Here is an 18,983-nt window from a genome sequence, read left to right on the forward strand (position 1 = left end):
TTAATTTATTTAATTTCGGGTGAACCGTACAGTACTGTTAGGTTGATCACCCGTTGATCAACCTTCTCCAAAAGGCGGCCACTTGTGGGTATACTTATATGACCAAATACCCAATCATCCTTTCAACTAGGGTATCTTCCATCGATGATGTTGTCGGGATCGGGCATGGTATAGTTGACGAAGCAATCGTGCGCATAGTCGATCTGCCCAATTCGTTCATGCATCGCACTGATGAAACTAGGCAGTGCGCAGAGACCGTTCGGATCTTCCGTGCAACCACAAATGCCCGTCAGTGGCACCACACCATCGTTCAGAAGGAACCGGATATGAGTTGGCTCTTCTGAGGCTGGGCAACTGAGTACCTGCGCTACAAGCTGGCTCGAAAAGGATGCAATCTGGCTGGCAATGTATGACTGATGTGACTGGTCAGAAATAGAGGTAAGCGGTGGTCTATGAGACTGCGTACACGGTGAGGGGGTATATGATCGGTTGGAAGAGGACCAGTTGCAGCTAGACTGGTAAAGTTCAGAGTGGTGACGACTGAGCCCTTCCGTCAGTACTCTTGCACTGGGAATGAAATGGCAACGTACTACTGGAAATGACAGTGTCATGGGTAGCGTCCACATATATAGGTTGATTAAGAGGGAATGTGATGTTGTTTGAGTTGAGAGTGCCGTTGGTGCTACTGTTCCAGACATTGATGGGAGTGTGAGTGAGGCGCGACACTAGTTCTTGAACATAGCCAAGGCCCTGCGCTGCTGCTGTTGGATTACCTGGTCCACTGCTGTACCAGAAATCTTTGTTCACAATGAACTCATTAGTCGCTCAGGCTGTAAATTCACCATTCAATGTACTCACTAAGATCTGCAAATAGAGATCACCGCCGAGCTCAACAAGGATCATTTGAGAACACATACCGACGTAATACTCGTACCCTTCCCACTCTTTCTCAGTGAAAAGGCCACAAAACTTGGAATATCCGAGGGCCACCGTCTGCCGTATGTCAGAAATCCATGAAGACCGTGTAAATGATGCGATTACCTCATAAGCACAGAGTTCTTGCATATCAACCAATCGTGAGGTGGTCAAATTAAATCCTTGAATCATTGGTTGCAAGCGCTTCCGAGCATGTTTGAGATAGATATCCGCCCATTTCTTAGACTGAATGCCACCGAAGTTGCCGACATCCTCCGTATTGACATTGGGGCATACATCATAAGGAGCGAGGGTGTTGTTGAAGTTATTTTCCTCGATGATGATCTCCTGGTGATAGTCGGTCTCGTAAGTTCTGATACCAAAAAAGCCTGCAGCAAAGTTCAGGCTACCGATAGCATTATGAGACACAGAGAACGCAGAAATATGGATGCATTGCTCACGCAGAATCCAACATGCGATCTATACGACATAAGCAAACAATCAGAGCGAATTACGAAACGAGCTTTCGATGCGAGCAAACCTTCGGAAGTGGTACGGAATACTGGGAGGTCCGTGAAGGCATTAAGCAAATTGCCGTATCTGTAGCGGAAGGCAACCCCATTGCTAAAGCTGATGGAGGGGAGTGTCAATAGAAGTATCGTAAAGGAGAACAAACGTACAGCGAGTCGCGGCCGAAGGGCGTCAAGATCTCTGCGCCCAACTTATATTTCCAGGTTGCCAAGAATTTCAGATCGCCAGTGACATTGAAGCCTTCTTTCGATGCAGCAGCATGAATTTTAGAGGCAAAGTGAGAAGATCCGGAGTCAGAGGTTGGATAGCGAGCGCCATGGCGCATTAAGAGATGGACTGCGTTGAGGCCACACCCTTCTGGGATGATGGGGGATGCATCAGGAAGGCCAAAGGACTCCACGGAGTACATAGGAGCCAAGTTTCCCCATTGACGCATCACATTGAAATTGGGATTTGCGCCGTCTGCGGAATTGGGCCTTGACAAGGGATATGCGTTTTCGACCTTAGAGAACGGAATGGCAGTGACAATGGCCGCAGGTTCAGCACCAGCTGATATGTTTAATTAGACCACATGAAATACAACACTAGCATGATCACTGACTAGGTGTTGGACCTGCATAACCGACTTGAGATCCATCCGGGAAGTAGTAAGCGTTAACAGCAGGGGCGTTGGTGGCACCGGGGGGAGGATAAGAATCAACAAGGGTTGATCCTGCATAACTGGATGCCAACTTGGCAGTGCAGAACGGTAGAGCAAGCAGCAGAACGGCGGCAAGCATGGCGAGAGGTCAGAAGAAAAATGAAACAGTCGAGTTACATACTTTATAGCAAATATACGTGATTATGAGAGAAGTTCGAGACCGAGAAGTCTACATAAGAACGTGGCCCAAATCGACTGTAGGAAGCTACGCTCGGGCATTCCGAATTATAAAACGTTTGCATGTGCCAACACAGTGATCGCTTTTACTTTGGGCAACTCCTGCCGAATTTGGCGGACCATCCGCGAACTTTTGGTGATGTCCTTCCCCAACGTGCATCAATACATGGTGACAATCAATGACTCAAGCGAGAATTAATATTCAAATATCAAGGCCAAGGATCGCGTGCGTCGCTCCAACGTTGGCCTGAGGCCTGAGGCACCATCCTCGAGTCGTCCTCGACCATCATCATGCGGCAAAATGCACTTGGCAGTCCTGGTGATACACACTATCAGCAGGGTGGTAGTAATAATCATGAAACTAGTACGTGCGCGAGTTGGGTAACCATGACGGCGATGTCGTATCAGAAGTTGTTGAACGTTGCATAACGTCGCCGACTTTCGGGGCTGGACCAAAAGACCCGGGTTTGTTGAACTTGTAGAGGTTCACTAGTACTACCTCATGTTACCGATTCAACGGTGTTGGAACCGACTGTGACTGTGGCCAGCTGTTTTTCCCACCACCAGATATACTTAGTGACTGACTATAAGCTATTACGGTTTCAAGTTGCATATAGCCGTGGCTTCTTGCTTCAATTCTAAGCTTTATGTATTGAGGCAATGCTTGTCATCCCCTTACACCAATAGCATGCAACGAATACCGTCATTACTATTCCAGTCGTCCAAAGTCTTAAATACAACATTGTCCCCATCAATCATTCCCTCACGCCAGTATCATGACTTTGTTCGCTTCTCTACGCCAGGTTAGCTTCGCTTCTTCTTCACTTTGTGGTTTGAACGAACAAGTTACCGTGTATAGGTGGCGCAGCCCGTGTACCACTTCATTCCCCCACCATCATAGGCGTGGCAACCTCAAGAGGTACTCGCGGGTGAGTACTCTTCCTCACCCCTCGTTGCGCACCTAAGGCTCAGTCTCTGTTCGCGCAGTCACCAGGAAGATTACTATGCTTTGGCATCACTACTCTTGGATCCTGACGGGCTACAGGCAGGCTTGAAGAAAATACTCGGCATCGATTGGACCCCGAAGAACATCAGTGATCCGTTAGCACGTCAGGTAGTCTTTGTCGGTCTTTATGATGGGTATGTATCGTATACGTCTTGACACATACCGCCCGTTGACACCATACAGACATGGCGGGTCTACCGTTTCTCAGTTTTTGCGCCAGGAGTTACATGGGCTATTCGAATCCGTCGACAAGGCTCACATTCCAGAGTTGTATCTGTGGATCAAAGACCAAGGGGGTTATTTCAAGAGGTTCCGTGGGGGTGCCCTTGCTCCCTGGATAAATCACTCCAATGGAATGCCTCCGCTAGATCTCGAGGCACGTGCTACTCAGGCATTCTTTGAAGTTGGTGAGCAACAATTTCTCTTCCATTTACGTTTATAAATGGGGTAAGTTTAGACCGCCTCCTCTCTATTGAGAGTGAAGCCAAAACATGTGGAGCGACAGCGTCCGTCGCCATCCTCCACTCCCTTGATACCCGCCCGTTCTTCTCATCCACGAATCTCGTTTTGACAGTCGCTCACGCTGGGTTAGTCATATTTTTAATAAACACAGACATGCGTTTAGAGAACATGCAAATAGCGATGCTCGAGTACTCCTTTGTGGCACCAATGACTGTCTTGTCTGCCCGATGACCGAGAATCACCACCCCGATACCCTTATGGAGGCCGCACGTCTCCGACGGATGATGGGTTCATCACTTATCACTGATTCTTTTGGCGAGTCTCGGTAAGGCAAAGCAACGTTTTCTATTATCGCCTCCTGCTCATGACCTTGCAGCTGGATGGGTGCTCTGGCAAATACGAGAGCGTGAGTAGCACAACCACCTGCTTCTAGTGATTTACTGATGTTCGTCTTAGTCTCGGAGATCTCAAATGGAAGCCGTACGGCGTGACTCCAGAACCAGATGTTCGAACCATGCTATTGGAAGGTGTTATACTTCCTGTGGAGTGTTGTCGTAACTTCTTACATCCTCGATAGGCACTAAATGGGCGTACATGATCATCGTCTCCGACGGTGTGTCATCCATACTATCCGATCAAGAAATAGTCGATGTTGCCCGAGGTGCACCAAGCCCGAAGAAAGCTGCCGAGCAAATCTTATCATACTCCGAAGAATTGGGTGGGGAAGACAATGCAACGGTTATAGTCGTGCCCTTGTCTGGTTGGCGAGAGATTCAAGGGCCTGACAGGACCCGCGCTCTTCGCGAGTATCGAAGTCAGCAAGCGGGTGAGTGCTTTGAGTTCTTCGAGTTTTCTTGATTAACAGTGTTATGATAGTCGGAAGTGAGCGACAGAGGAGAATGTGATTTAGAGGATTTATGAGTGATACCCCCTGTTAGAGTACATAATTCGCTAAATTTTTGCGGGATTTTATTGGACTTTATTTGTCTGGTGTGTTAGTACAATGGATCAGCCTCCTTTCAAGGGAGGTCTCTAAATCTGCGCTACGGCATGACCATCCGACCTTGGGTCACACCCAGCAGCCCAAACAGTCTTCCCAGACGCATCAACAATCTTCTGAATGACCTGTCCACGGCCCATCATCTCCCTCCCCCAGCCGCTGACGGAATTGGCATCATGACCCATGGCTAAAGCGACTCATTCAGAACAGGGATGCCAACAAAACAAAAAGCCATACCGCGAAGCTTCTGAATAGTTGACATAGGAATAGCGTCTTCAAAGTTGATTCCACCGCTGGCCACGCCAAAGGCAGCAGGATCTTTATCATCTGGGTCAGGCATTCCAGCTGAGATGCAGAATCGAGGGGCATCAAGGGCAGCTTGGGCGGTGAATCCACGCAGAATGTTAAGTAGGACCTGGATGTGACCTTGGGGCTAAATGATGTTTATTTAACCACCATATCCATGGGCACTGGAGGGCTGCGAGTATATACCTGCATGAAACCACCCATCACACCGTAGGAGAGGAACAGATCGTCTCCTCGTAATGCCATTGCAGGGATGATGGTGTGGTATGGCCGCTTTCCGCCCTACAAAAATGGCACAATTCAATGGGCTGCACCGTTAAGTTTGCTGTATGATATACCTGTAGGCTGTTAGGGTGACCTTCCTGCAGAACAAATCCAGCGCCCCTGTTTTGAAGAGTAAAGCCGCATCCCTTGGGTACAGCTTCACATAAAAAAATTCAGTGTCGTCTAAACTGTGGCGCGGATTGATGTCACCTCCTGTCCCAAATCCTTTGTTTGCAAATTATCAGCGCATGCACTCGCGGATAAACTGAATGCCTTACCTGCATAATTGCTCTGAATAAAACTACATGCGTTTCCCCACTGATCCGAAGCTGAAACATGAAAATGTTTAGTAAATGGACGCTGCATAAAGCCGCATTATCTATCATACCAGTGAAGTAAACCGTATCAGATGAGTTCACTGGGTTTCCCTACCCGACTGTGAGTACATTAAATGCGAATGATCCTCGAACAGGGCTCACGTGGACGATGCTGGTGTTTCTAGCTTGAGGGTCGAATAGAGCTGCGCGTTTAGATAGATATTCCTATAGCCTAGATTAGTTACGACGGAGCAATCCAGGCTCGAATGCTAACCTTGCTTAGTAGTTCCTCGACCGGTATTTTGTTGAACTCAGGGTCAGTCACGTAGTATTGTGTATCTGCTGCCTGTCAGTTACGAAACAAAAGCAAGCGATGTAATGATCTCACCCGCAAAGGCGAGGCTAAATAAAAGAGGCGTAAATGACAATGATTGAGCATTCGACCACTAATACGCACCGCAGAGCCTCAATGAGTGCATGGAGATACTCGGCAGAGTTGTGTTCTAATTCCAGGAGGGACGGAATCTTTCCTTGTATCTGCATTTGCTCAAGAATGCCAAGAGCAACCAGTGCAGTGATGCCTAGCAATGAGCATTAGTTACGCTCAATGGAGACTCGTTTATCTTCACCTTGACCATTGGGAGGACACTACATTATGATAAAGTCAGCATCTACCCGTAAACCACACCATCGACGGCTCACCTCATAAACAGTAACATCTCCAGCATAAGTGTATTTGATCGGTTCTACGAATGATGTCTCGTGCTTTGCAAGATCGTCGAGCTCCATAACACCCCCTTTGCTTTGAACGAGCTCCACTATAGCTTCTGCGATACGACCTTTATAAAAACCATCCTTTCCTTGCTCTGCGACAGCGCGGAAAGTCTTGGCAAGGTTGGGGAACTGCATGATTTGACCTGGGAGAGGTGCTTTTCCATTCAAAAGCATTTCATGTCCGCTCGGTGACGCATCTTGTATCAACTCTTCCGAGTGCTGCCACTGTGGACAAATCAGCAAATTGCCCGACGTAAACAAAAGTTGAACTGGCATTATAACTGTGAATTTCGGATACTGGAACTCTACAACCAAGAGTAGTCAATAAACTTGGTGATGAGTGGGATAAATATCACAGACCCTTCCTCGGCGAGTCTAATCGCAGGCGCCAAAACTTCAGCGACGGTGAGTTTTCCACTTCCGAACGTCTCCACAGTATCGACCCACGCAGCAGCAGCACCTGCTCGCTTGTTCATTCGTCGTGTGATCAGATGAGTCAAGAAACAAACCTGGGACGGTGACACAGTTGAGGTCTCTAAGAGGAATCTGGCCGCCTTTAACACCTCGTTGACGCATGTAATCGATCGACAACTTCTGAGGAGAGCGGCCAGAGCCATTCATCGCCTTTATAGTTTTCGTTTTGGCATCATAGAAGAGACAAAAGGCATCCCTATTTTACTCTCAGATTGGAATTATGCACTGGCTCTTGGAACAGACTCACCCTCCTATGCCGCAGCAACTTGGCTCGGTCACATTAAGAGCGGCAGAGGTTGCAACAGCAGCATCAGCTGCGAACGAGAGCGCGCAGCGTCGGTGAAAGCTGAGATCGAGAACACCGGCACTCACCTGCATTCCCGCCTTTCCTTAGGATTTCAAGTCCAGCTTCCGCTGCGAGAGGTTGAGAACAAGCAACGACACCCTTGGTACCATAGACTTGGGATCGTCGACTTGGAAATTGCTGGAACAAGAGGTCAGGTTGATCTATCTTACTCCAATCAACTTTCATTGCGGTGAATGTGGACTTGGAATCTTGCGGAGGGAAAGAGGAAGATGATGGTAGTAAGGAGCGACGAGAAATCGCTCAAGATACCGCTGTTGGTTAAAAACGGAGTGCCTAGCGCTCACATGCACACACCATCAGATTGTGTTTCATGCTCACATGAGCAGGATTACATGAATGGTATTCCTGACGGAACACCGGCGCGCAGTGCCAAATGATATATATAAGATTAGTACAAAAGCAAAAGTAATGATTACATAACAATCAGAGGAGTTAATGTGATATCGGTCATCGGGCAGGCGAAGGGTGACTGTCTATTTTTCGTCATGTCTCTAGAATTCCGTTTCCAATCAGCATCGACGGAGTACCAGAAAATACAAACAGAACTGGCAAGTTTGGTGGAGAGTCGTACTCGTCTCGATGCCCAGCTTTCCGAGAATGAGATGGTCAAGAAGGTCTGCTGTCAAACATCTTCGCAGACTCGTTTTACGAACTCCATCTTCTAGGAGTTTACGCAGTTAACCCCCAGTAATGTTGTCTATAAACTTGTGGGACCTGTATTGGTACCTCAAGATCAGAATGAGGCCAAAACCAATGTGGAGACGCGCCTGGAATTTATCAAGAGCGAAATGTCATTGGTTTCATGTCCGAGTTGAATGCAGGACTTATCAACATCACAGAAAACGCGTAGATGCACAAATAAATGATGGCGAGGATAGATCAGAGAAAAAGAAGAATGAGGTATTGTCGCTTGCCCATTTTTCCCGATGACGAATTTGACCCGACAATTCGTTGTGTCGCAGCTCGTCGAGATACAGACGAAGCTTCAGCAGGCTCAAACTACGCCAAATCCTTGAACGAATCTCGCCAAAATACCGCAGTGAAGATACTTTGGAATGGAATTCCTGATCAACTCAATTCAACGATTAACTTGTATTTTACCCCGCAATCACTCCGAGTGCTACTCATACAATGTACACCGTGCATGCTACTACAGAGATCTAGCCTACACATAACAGATCAACACATACTGAACCATCAATTAAACGCTGCTCGCGTCAATACAAATCTCTCATAGAAACCGAGCGCGACTGTTTTCGACGGACCAAGGCTCCTTGCCTTGATCATACCAAGCTCTCGCATGCCAACATCCCAGGGGAATTGACCAGTGAAGTTCGGGCATTCGTGAATATATGCGTAGGAAGCCTTGAGCCTTGTCACCTCCTCCGATGAGAAGAAAAGAAAAGATGAAACGTCTGGGGCAGCAGAGAAATCACGAGCGAGGGAGCGAAGAATGTCCTGTCGCCGTTCAATCTTAAGGCCAGAGAAACTGCGACGGATGCTCTTCCTGTACTCCTCACGCATCTTTTCGACGTGTTTGCGTATCTTGGAGAGTTCCATTTCCATTGTCAAAGCAGCGTGCTCATTGTTGCACTTCACACGCTGCAGCCTTGACTCAGCATCCTGCCATGGTTTCTCGAGAGCGGAATCTCGGTGACCATGGTGTCTGGAAAAAGCGCTGTCGACCTGTTGCAGTTTCAGGTCCCGGTGGTTCCGGGCATGGCTCATAATTGCATCCATAACAAATTCTGTCATGCCCTTGGGACGCTGGGCGTTCATTTCGTTGGTTTCCGGTTTCTCCTCCCCACACTCTTTCCACTCTGGAGAGCGCTTGTGGTAGAGCTTTGTATCGCTCTTCATGACCTCCGGTAAAACGGTCAAACCACTCTTCGCACCGTCAAGAATATTGCAAAACCTGTGGTTATATCAATGTGTGTCCCACGACTACAACAACTATGACCCACATGTAAGCCAAGCGAATGGTTTCATTATGCGCATATCCAAGGGTGTACACTGCCACGTCGTGTAAGTTCGAGTACTTTCCGACTGACGATATGTCGCGCAATCCTCCTAACAAAAATGACTGCAGGCGGGGTATCACATCATCAAATTTCCATCCTTGATGCTGTTCCAAAAAATCGTCGACTCGTAGGGTGTTTTTATGGAAATTCTCTGAGAGATTATCAGGCGGATGAGAGTATTTGAGATCGGCATTTTTGAAGTGCGACACTATAGACGGCTGCCAAACAGCAATTGCCTTGTCCCCATCGTAATCGCCTAATTGCCACTCGGTATCTTGATATGAATATAATTGTATGATTTGACGTACCTCCAGCAAGAAGATCCGCAAACCGGCGAGTTCCCTGCACAGAGCACACTATCACATCTGTGTAGCGCCTGAGCTCCGGTTTCTCAACAGCTTTGACCTGCCTCCAAAGCATTAAGATGTGAAAGAAACGGTAGATGACGGATCAACATGCCTTCTGAGTATCTGTCGGCAGTTTACAAGGATGTCGTGTGAGCTATTATCGGCTCAGTGTTTGTGATGAGACGAGGAGCGAAATTGAACAACACTGACCAGGACATCACCCAACACAACATTTGACTCGGTTCCATCAGGACAGAGAAATTTTGAATCCTTCGAGAGAATTTGCACTTCGTCAGGAGCCAATGTTCCGGAAGGGTCTAGGTGGCACAACGATCAAATAAACGAAGTCTTGATGATTGATAACCTCGCACCTGGCACAATCCATCCTACACAAGACATGGGTACCTCGATTTTATATCGTTGCACAAAGTTGTCGACCATCGTCTTGAGAACATTACGAAGCTTCTCAGCGAGAACTGGGCAATCGCGAGGAGTGAAACCAGAGTCAAGCATGACCATTACCGTCTCTTCAAGAGAAGAAGGGCAACCTGAGACCTCGTCACCCCACCAAGCGATTGAGCGAGGAATTTCGATGACCGCATTCAGATCGTCTTCATCATCATCTTCAATATCGTCATCTTTGATGGCGAAACCTCTTGATCGAGCCTCTCCACCAGCTTCACGAGCTAATCTAGATCCAACCACGGCACCGGCTCTTGCGACACTGTGCCACAGACGATACATAGCATCTGGGCCATCCCAATCAAGCAAACCGTCGACGATAGCATCCAAACCTTCCTTCATCAAATCAATAAATACTGAGTGGGGAACACCATTTTCAGCAAAATTCACTATGGTCTCTGCAGCAAGGCGAGAGGGAGAGCGCATGTGAGACGACCGTAGTACATCAATTGTTAAGTGACCAGGCGATAGTTTTCGAGTTTCAGGATACTTGACCTTGATCTGTGATTCGCGTAACCAGACCCGAGGGACGTCAGAACAATTTTCGGATGAATCAGGATGCAGGATTAGGAGTCCCTACAGGAAAAATACATAAATATTCGACTTTCACAACACTCGAGCAAGTGTCTGTTACCTTGGCACCAGCGATTCTACATTGGATTGCTGTTGGTGTTGTGTCCCATTGCAAGAGCTCACGCAACGCCTTCAAAGCAATTTTGTTAATGTACCCGCAGCCATCTGTCATGTCCGGACCCCCCGGGTCTTTGGTGCACGAGTCAGTTTTCACTATAATCAACAACGATAGCAATAGCTTACCTTCTTCTTTCAGATACATGATATTTTCCCGGCTGATGGTAATACCTGGGGCAGAGTTCGAAAGTCCCAATGCAAACCGCGAGGACCATTTTGCCACACTCTGAAATACATCAGTAATCTTCCCGAACTCTCAGAAACTGCTGCCAACCTGAGCCGTATTGTGATATATAGGGTTATGCCAGTCGAGATAATCCTCCAGAGATGGTGGTGGAGGGTGAGCATGAGAAGGAATTCGACTGCATCCCGTCGGATAATCAGTTGCCACGAGAAAAACACTTCCATCTTTTGCATAAAATGCTCGATAAACCAGACCACAGAGGAGAAAGTGTTGCGAAAAAAACTCCACAAGGCCATGCTGAGGCTTGTTCAGAATGTTCCTCGGCACCTTCACGCGTAGAAAATTCTTGGAACCATACTGTCGCATTAGTCTCGACGAGGACCCAAGCTCTGGCGGACTGAGTTGAATGCGGTATTCAGGTGTCTTAGTCTTCTTATCGATAGCCTTCAAAGTTGCACCAAAATGCACTTTCCCTCCATACCAACCATCGGCCTGTCGCTGAAACCCGCCAAAGCTGTCACCCATTGCAAGAGCGTGTTCGTGTTCTCTGTCAAGCTCTTTCCAAGGCGACTTGTTATGTCATCAGTTATCAACCATCGCAATCCAAAGGATCACCGTACCAAAACTGCCTTTTCTTTAACGAAGAATCCTTCTGCTTCGCCCTTGGAGTTCTGGCATGCAAATACCTTAGCTACTCGTGGTGTGGCTTCTTCATTTGTGCCGCGAAGCTTATCCAAGTCGGGAATATTGATGTCCTCGTATGCAAGAACATCGTAACTGACCATTTTGGCAATCAGCCACTGTACCCCAAAGGATATTTTTTTATTGTCAAAATAAGCTTGTAGATTTCGATCGTGAGCCTGCGAGCTTCGTCAAGAAGAGTCTCAAAACAGTGCGAGAAGCACCTACGATTGAATGGATTTTAATATTTGCATCGCTGATTCTCGCACTTTTACGTGGAGACAAGGAATTGTCAGGAGGTTCCTCTGTTTTCCGTTTACCTAGGATAGAGGACCAACTACTCGAAGGTGAAGCCGAATCCGCTGAATCTGACGAGCCAACAGACATAGTTGAAAGGGGTTGGGCAGGACTGGAGCCAACAGCGGTAGTCGACGGACGGGAGACCATTGGAATGTCAACTCTCGAGGTAATGCTGTTCACAGTGCCATTCAAGACTGTAACTAGTTGTTAGGCTCTCGGATCACATTGACGATGAGTTAACTCGCCATTTTCCGGCATATTGCACATCATATCGCTCAGGTCTTCCAGACCGGAGTAGACGGATGATTGCTGATGTCAGTGTCAGTTATGCGAGAAAGATGAGCTAATCGGAGACTGACTGTTGATGAGATCGAGTGGTTTGAAGCACTCCTTTCTACTGGTAGTGGAATGAAAGGAATGAGGGGAGAATTAACCTCTTGGTGATATGAAGTGGGTGTCCATGTCCATAACTATGTCACTTCACGCGCAAAACACAAGATCAAAGACAATCGTACCTTCTGCGAATTCCCATTCATCGTCTACTAAAATCTCCTCTTGTACCTCGCGGTAATAAGCGCGTGCCATACCCCTCGACATGCCTAGATACACAAAATATGTGCAAGACGTAGTTCCTAGTTAATGTGAGTTCAAAAAATCGGGACGAGGACGATGGTGAAGAATGTAGTGGGGACGCAGGCCAACTTGAGTTGGATCAGACTGATCATCCAAAGAAGCACGATTGGAAAGCTCCGAGTCGCTCAAGATAGAAGGTGTACGATCAGTTGGAACGTTGCTGGCAATGAGGCTGGTTGCAAGTCGTGATATCGGATGGATGGATTGAAGTCGAGATTGACTGATTTTGAACGTTACCGTAGGGTGCAAGGTTGTAACATACTAGTAGACTAGTAGTTGACCATTCTTTTGCAAGATTGTGGACAGCATCATGAATCAAAACTGATAATATGATCTGTCTCTCCTTGCTGCTGAAATTGGCGGTACTACAAGTTGCGTGTTGCAGTGTCAGGATCACTGTTGGGGAGTCACGAGTACAAACATGTTGCTATTGCATAAATATACACCCTATCAGATACGTGATATTGATAGCCCATCAGCTTTCCGTTCTTGACCGGGCCCTCAAGCGGTTCCTTCCCATTCGTGAAGTGTACCAGCTCAAGTAACCCAGCCTCGATGTCACCGAACCCTCGAAACAAGGGCTCTCTAGACGTGAAGTTTTGCATCATTTGGGCATAGTAACGCTGGGACAGTCGAAAGCGTGTTAGTAGCACATATATTTGAAATGAATGCTTATTGAATGAGCGCCTCTACATGATGAATATGAACAAGGAAAGGACTCGAAGCGCAGTCTAGGATGCCATGCAGACTCTGGAAGTTTGGTCAACCAGAGATTGGACCATGGAAAACTAGGTCCAAAAACGACTACGTTTGGCGAGCAAGTTTGTCTGTGCGAGTGAGCAAACGTACACATTAACTCGATGCCATCACACCCCTACGACTGTTGTGCAGCCTGCATATGTGCCAAATCCCGCTCTGTCTCTGGACTCTTCAAGATCTTTTCCAGCTTAAATCGTTTCCGGGCGGATATGGGAGGGCAGTTTCGTATTAAGACGGCATCATTCAATCGAAGGACTATTGCACATCTCAACATATATGCGGAGAGTGGCATTACGGCGACAGACCTTCTTGTTCGTCGTGTGTTAGGATCTTTTTGCTTCGTTCAATACGCTGAAGGTAGGGTGAGCATACTTGTTCTTCGTAGGGCAAGATTGAAAGTGTACTTTTCCGGTTAATTTGTGGATGACATGGCGTGAAACAGTGACAGTGGCTGTCTTGCGCATGCAGCCGGCTTTAGTGACGATTCCGGTCAATGCCATGGGAGGCATGGTAGGCAAGTATAACGAGTTTTGAGTTTGGGATGTTGCTGTTTGGACTCTTTACAGCGTGGGAAACATTAGGTGGAAAAGCTAAATTCCGCTGTGAGGTGTGGTGGTCGGTCATACTCAGGCTGCGGCCCTAAACTGTGGCTTAAACCTTCGTGACTGTATCAAATGCCATAAACTCTCAGAAATGTACACGAGCTTTTGCTGCGAATTCCTGTTCAATTGGCCCTGATTCCACCGTATCGTCACGCGTGCTGCATTCTGTTTTCAGTCACGATGGGGTCGACTTCTGGTCCGACACGTGCTCCTATCGTCGAACAAGCTTTTCTTGTTCGCACGGTCGTGTGTTCTTACCTTCGTGTCGACGACTTGGTCTAGACCGTATCCTACACAAGCACAACCGTACCCAATTGTTCTGCTAGAATCGTAACATCCACTCTTGGCTCGGCGTCCGCTCGCCCGTGGCTGATACAACTCCTGACCCCGCCTATCAGACAATGGGCTTGGCCGTGATTAGCTCACAAAGCCTCGCATGTGTGAACTCGTCAGATCTCAAGTCGAACGCCCTTCCAATGGACATGAATGTCATATGGTTTTCTGCCGGCTATAGTTAGCCTGAAGTTATGTATTGGCGATTGCCCATGTGCATGAACGTTGAACTTCCGGTAGAATTAATAAGGTAACCATGACTGGAAGGTGACCCGCACGGTGCTTTCTGCGATGTGATCGTGACCCCTATGATTTCACAGTCTGTAGCGGTGCACACGTGTCCTCGACTGCCTTGGCCTTGCACAAAACTCGTGTAAGACCACGTGCGCCGCTGTGCGCGGGAGAGCTCAAAAAAATTCTCTTGGTAATTTAGCCGATCAGCCTTGGAATCCTCCAGTCAACTTTGAACCACTCTTGACAATGGGGGAGACCTCAAAAAACTTCAAAATTTGAGTGCCAGCGTTTTCAACGAGATTTTGCTCCCGGCTCACTCTGAGCCCCGGCAATGCATGCTAGTAGCTAAAAGTCAATTAAGGCCCTTCTCCAAAAGCTATCCAGAAATGGTAAAACCTACGCAAGGATGAGCCATTTCGAACGTCAGCAACCTGTAATCAATGACGAGCGCAATAAAACTCACGCTGGCCATTTTGTAATCTCGACGCAATATCCTTTCAATTTATTGAGAATTGCCCCCTGCTTCCTTTTCCTTGAACGGCTACGTCCATGTAGTCATCGTCTTCATCTTCCCTGTTTCCTGTTCGTTTGGCAAAATATTTTTCAGCTCCATGTGTAATTTCGCCAAATTGCACATCAGATTTGAAAGTGCAAAACGGAGATTATCTGGGAGAGTGCCATCTTTCTCGATCTCCATAACAGTGGTCAGGACTCCGCCAATCGAGCTGAACTCATTAAGCAAGCTCCGAGAAGACGAGTCAGCGTTGCGGACGGAAGCAACATATTTTAACACAAGAGCTGAAGCTTGCGCTATCGCTGAAGAATAGTGAGACCGCTGCAATGGTGGAACGATCTAGAAATTTGTGGAAAGCCATTGCAACATTAGCCAAGACTGTCATCCGCTTAACCGTTACACCCAAAGGGAGTGATATTAAGAGCTTAAGTTTCAGTATCGCAGACAGTATTTATGTAGATTATGCGAACTCTAGTAACTTGAAGCCAGCGCGCTTACAGCCATGCAATAAATAAACTTATTCGATATACAGGTGCTTAAATATTCAGATCTCCTACTACGCATATACAGTCCGGGGACAACGAACCATTTATTTGTACTTGTAGCCTTCCTGCATCATGACCAATCCATCGATGCGAGTTCCTCATACTAGTTTGAGTCTGACCATAGCGGCTCTGCCGCGATCAGGCCTGCGCATTATTTTTAATAAGTATGCGGTGTGTATCATATGTATGGGGTATTTATGATATCATGAAATATGTTGTTATTAAGTTATGCCGGCGAGCTTGAAGGTAGGGGTCCAGAAGGAGCATATTTCGACTTGAATCTCAATGTTGCTCCATATCTTTTCAGTGTTAGTCCAACATGATACAGCAGATCTTGTATGAAACCTACCTTGACAGGACGAAGGGAATTGGCATCATGATCAGAGCGATGAAACCAAGTAGTGACGAAGCCCATTCAGGGCCGAGCCCATCGTACATTTGAGTGGCGAAGAGCTGAGCGAAGAATGATGAGCCGATGGAAGACAGAATATTATCTTCACTCACAGGAAATCCAGCGCCGAACAAACTACGAACGACAGTAACTATAGCTAGCGCAGAGGCAGCGACAGCCAAATATGCATCGATGATGTAGTTAATCAGGGCAAGCTTCAAAACCGTCGTGAGCCGTAAGCCAGCACGCAAATTGTAACGACATACGAATATCAAGCAAATACTCCATCCGAGCAATCCACCCGACAGCATCGGGGCCCATATCGAGATGCTAGGAAAGGACGTCCATGCAAACCAGAAGAACGATATAACAAGGAATGGCGCTGAGACCATGGCGACCCTCAATCTAAACTCTGGCGGCACAGGGTTTGGTGCGCATTCCTGAGCTTTGCGCTCGTAACTTGGGTTAAAAAAGAGAATGTACTAAAACGCATGATAAGAATGTGCAAGCACACGGATGAAATATACATACCGTTGCAACCGCAAGAAACCCGCCAATGGGCAGCGGAAGGAACACGAGTCCAGAAACACCCGCATTCAAGTTGTGACCCTCGGTGAAAACCACAGGATAGGCCTCGAAAAGCAGGTATATACAGCCATAGACAAACTAGGATATAATTGTCAACAACCTTGACGCCGATTTTGAAAATAGCCACGCTTACGCTCATGTACAGAGTTATAGCCATCATCATCGGCTCAGTAAAGAGAACTTTGAAAGGCCGAGCAAGAATGTTTTCTATGCGCTGTGAGAATGTTATGCGTTGTATTTCAGTGGCAGCATAATATTTCTCGTCTCCAGTGCGCTTCCGGATCTCTTTAGCTTTCTTGGCAAGAAGCACTGGACTAAAATTATGGGATGAGCGCCTGGCCAATAGAAGACATTCCGTAAGATGCTCTCACCTATATGTCTCGGGCATCGTGAAAATGATCTGCAACCAGCAGACACCAGCCTAAAAACATATGTGAGTCGTAGTTGACAGAACATGGAGACAGGACTTGCAAAGATAGTCAATATCCAAAAAAGCCAGCGCCATGATACACCAGCTAGAACAAGGTATCCTGATACTACTGGTCCAACACCTGGACCAGCAAACGGAGCCACAGTGAAAACGGCGAGAGCAGTGCCGCGTTGCTTTGCGTCCCAGATGTCCGATATGAGCGCGCTAGAAGATTCGCGTTGTAAGAATGTAACTTTCCCACCAGAATAGAGTGTCCCTACCCTGAATTTGCTAATGGGGCAGCTGCAAACATACCCCCAAGGAAACGGAAAACCAACATGGATGTGATGTTCTGTGACAAAGCGCAGCCAATTTGGAAACACTAAAATATAAAGGTAATTGAGTGAAAGGCAGGCAGTGAATGGAGAGGCAGACAGACCATGTATATGAAGAAAGATATAATAAATATTGGGCGTCGTCCGTACTGTTCGGACAACGGTCCCCAAAGCAAAGGGCCAACACAGTAACCGCACACGAAAAGCGAAACAGTCAACGTTGCAACCTCCTCGGATACGCTAAAGTCCTCCATGAAAGTGGGTAGTAGCATAGATGGGGCACTACTCGAGAAGGTGCTAGATAGGGCAAACAAACAAAAGGTGAGCATTTAATATTTCCCGAGAGATGGTGTACGCACGCATTGAGGACCAGGAGACCAGCAGCGGAAGTGAGGTACCACTTTTTTGCAACAGACCAGTTCTAAATGAAATTGTGAGGTCATGGACATGGTAGTCTCGCAGCAAGTGGAAAGTACCTTTGGATTGGCTGGGTCACCCTCATCGAAGAGCACTAGAAATGAGTCTGGGTCGACCTTGTTGTCGAGAGTGACAGTAGAGTTTTCCGCAAGTTTATTGGCGGTGGTGGCTGATTGAAATGATAGCCTAGATGAGTCGGCCATGTTTGCAGCCAGAAAATGAGGGACCGAGTAGATTGGGGTGCCATTTTAAGAGGCTGAAAGGTGATTGATAACAGGACCCTACAGGCGTGGTCCTCGGGTATTCTGCTCATACTGACACAATCGTAGTGACATACTGGCAAGTTGGGATGTAGTCTAAAATTTGTCAACATTGTGTCTAGGGGGTGCCGATGAAACTTTGTCAGCTAGACCTGACTGATGCCGACGTGCCGATGTCAATCTTTAGACTAGTGCGCACGTGGAGCATCCTGTGTCCGCCCACAGGCCTAAGTTTCAAGGTCGGCGCGCGCCTCCAAACCTGGGATTGCCCACTAGTGGTCGCCGGCCGGTCGCAGTTACAGTGTTCACTGCCAGGGCTAGTGTTAGCAGAGCCCAGCATGTGAGCAGAGCCCCTAAATGCGTTTAAGAGTTTAACCAAAGGCTGTAACAACTTGAAGGTCAGGTGTACGTTTGACCCTTAAGTTGCGCATATTGGAGATCTTGTTAATTTAGAAAGTTTGGGAATGGCACTATCTCCATCTCGGGGTACGGGTCCTGTTCATTCTCAACAACGATGACCCGACTGTGTCACTTAATCTCCCAGCCTGGATTTCTCCGCAGTTCCCAGCCCGAGGCCGTAGTCAGCACGTGCTATATTGGACTTGCTGTCTCTAGGTACTCAGCTTGAAGACTGAAATAGACCGCGTTGCAAGTCAGAAGTGAACATCAGTCTGAAACAGATGGCACATCCCAGACTCCACATCGGAGAACATGACTGCGACTGCAGTGCGTGTTGCTCTGACACATTCGTCGAGAGTGGGCGTACCTTAGTAAGTACCAGTATCATCGTGTGGAATGACATGCCTGTCATCGTATGCTTTCTCGGAGGCCGTGAGGGCGCAGTAGATCTTGGAGTTTCCTGTTATAGCAGCTTGACAAAGTATGTATTTGAAGAGAGAACAAATTAATCCATGTCACAAGAAAAGACACGTTGAAGATAAGGAGAACCGATGTAGTCCACTGGGGAACGGAAGTCACCACCGAG

At 47.4% G+C, this 18,983-nt stretch overlaps 7 protein-coding genes across 7 annotated transcripts; 2 read left to right on the plus strand and 5 right to left on the minus strand.

Moving 5' to 3' along the window:
• Positions 1 to 122: 122 nt before the first annotated feature.
• HD556DRAFT_1534061 (histidine phosphatase superfamily) lies at positions 123 to 2,225 on the minus strand (the record flags this gene model as incomplete). The annotated part of the gene is made up of 9 exons (XM_041309557.1): positions 123 to 422; positions 467 to 540; positions 591 to 797; positions 859 to 864; positions 918 to 1,321; positions 1,377 to 1,395; positions 1,457 to 1,545; positions 1,596 to 1,995; positions 2,048 to 2,225. The coding sequence occupies 9 exons, from the start codon at positions 2,223 to 2,225 to the stop codon at positions 123 to 125; spliced, it is 1,677 nt and encodes a 558-aa protein (XP_041164672.1).
• Positions 2,226 to 2,872: 647 nt separating this feature from the next.
• HD556DRAFT_1340824 (phosphatase 2C-like domain-containing protein) lies at positions 2,873 to 4,737 on the plus strand. Its single transcript, XM_041302079.1, has 10 exons — positions 2,873 to 3,126; positions 3,183 to 3,252; positions 3,311 to 3,463; positions 3,513 to 3,736; positions 3,787 to 3,916; positions 3,970 to 4,116; positions 4,168 to 4,197; positions 4,248 to 4,318; positions 4,369 to 4,617; positions 4,668 to 4,737. Exons 1-10 carry the CDS (start codon positions 3,012 to 3,014, stop codon positions 4,694 to 4,696), a joined length of 1,218 nt encoding a protein of 405 aa, XP_041164673.1. The 5' UTR covers positions 2,873 to 3,011; the 3' UTR covers positions 4,697 to 4,737.
• HD556DRAFT_1340839 (gamma-glutamyltranspeptidase) lies at positions 4,738 to 7,660 on the minus strand. The gene is made up of 18 exons (XM_041302080.1): positions 7,299 to 7,660; positions 7,174 to 7,240; positions 6,962 to 7,122; positions 6,813 to 6,912; positions 6,727 to 6,757; positions 6,381 to 6,677; positions 6,308 to 6,326; positions 6,136 to 6,259; positions 6,067 to 6,080; positions 5,953 to 6,017; positions 5,841 to 5,903; positions 5,750 to 5,789; positions 5,640 to 5,690; positions 5,572 to 5,586; positions 5,436 to 5,518; positions 5,284 to 5,379; positions 5,029 to 5,224; positions 4,738 to 4,978 (listed from the first exon to the last, which is right to left on the minus strand). Exons 1-18 carry the CDS (start codon positions 7,456 to 7,458, stop codon positions 4,824 to 4,826), a joined length of 1,737 nt encoding a protein of 578 aa, XP_041164674.1. The 5' UTR covers positions 7,459 to 7,660; the 3' UTR covers positions 4,738 to 4,823.
• A 24-nt stretch (positions 7,661 to 7,684) lies between these two features.
• On the plus strand, positions 7,685 to 8,400 carry HD556DRAFT_969708 (Prefoldin). The gene is made up of 4 exons (XM_041312165.1): positions 7,685 to 7,907; positions 7,959 to 8,083; positions 8,133 to 8,193; positions 8,256 to 8,400. The coding sequence occupies exons 1-4, from the start codon at positions 7,779 to 7,781 to the stop codon at positions 8,307 to 8,309; spliced, it is 369 nt and encodes a 122-aa protein (XP_041164675.1). The 5' UTR covers positions 7,685 to 7,778; the 3' UTR covers positions 8,310 to 8,400.
• A 90-nt stretch (positions 8,401 to 8,490) lies between these two features.
• HD556DRAFT_1517937 (RNA dependent RNA polymerase-domain-containing protein) lies at positions 8,491 to 13,010 on the minus strand (the record flags this gene model as incomplete). The annotated part of the gene is made up of 14 exons (XM_041309101.1): positions 12,494 to 13,010; positions 12,338 to 12,414; positions 12,224 to 12,287; positions 11,907 to 12,172; positions 11,618 to 11,857; positions 11,088 to 11,567; positions 10,940 to 11,039; positions 10,758 to 10,885; positions 10,033 to 10,699; positions 9,872 to 9,978; positions 9,774 to 9,815; positions 9,623 to 9,719; positions 9,258 to 9,570; positions 8,491 to 9,208 (listed from the first exon to the last, which is right to left on the minus strand). Exons 1-14 carry the CDS (start codon positions 12,573 to 12,575, stop codon positions 8,491 to 8,493), a joined length of 3,381 nt encoding a protein of 1,126 aa, XP_041164676.1. The 5' UTR covers positions 12,576 to 13,010.
• HD556DRAFT_1340849 (uncharacterized protein) lies at positions 13,011 to 13,984 on the minus strand. The gene is made up of 4 exons (XM_041302081.1): positions 13,775 to 13,984; positions 13,676 to 13,721; positions 13,461 to 13,625; positions 13,011 to 13,399 (listed from the first exon to the last, which is right to left on the minus strand). The coding sequence occupies exons 1-3, from the start codon at positions 13,877 to 13,879 to the stop codon at positions 13,486 to 13,488; spliced, it is 291 nt and encodes a 96-aa protein (XP_041164677.1). The 5' UTR covers positions 13,880 to 13,984; the 3' UTR covers positions 13,011 to 13,399; positions 13,461 to 13,485.
• Positions 13,985 to 15,486: 1,502 nt separating this feature from the next.
• On the minus strand, positions 15,487 to 18,035 carry HD556DRAFT_969914 (major facilitator superfamily domain-containing protein). Its single transcript, XM_041312166.1, has 12 exons — positions 17,798 to 18,035; positions 17,681 to 17,742; positions 17,426 to 17,618; positions 17,268 to 17,368; positions 17,049 to 17,211; positions 16,949 to 16,998; positions 16,711 to 16,891; positions 16,521 to 16,655; positions 16,256 to 16,471; positions 16,103 to 16,204; positions 15,948 to 16,051; positions 15,487 to 15,897 (listed from the first exon to the last, which is right to left on the minus strand). Exons 1-12 carry the CDS (start codon positions 17,939 to 17,941, stop codon positions 15,825 to 15,827), a joined length of 1,524 nt encoding a protein of 507 aa, XP_041164678.1. The 5' UTR covers positions 17,942 to 18,035; the 3' UTR covers positions 15,487 to 15,824.
• Positions 18,036 to 18,983: the final 948 nt, after the last annotated feature.

The sequence above is a fragment of the Suillus plorans genome (genome assembly GCF_016647745.1).
Source record: "Suillus plorans strain S12 chromosome Unknown HD556scaffold_8, whole genome shotgun sequence".
Classification (NCBI taxonomy): domain Eukaryota; kingdom Fungi; phylum Basidiomycota; class Agaricomycetes; order Boletales; family Suillaceae; genus Suillus; species Suillus plorans.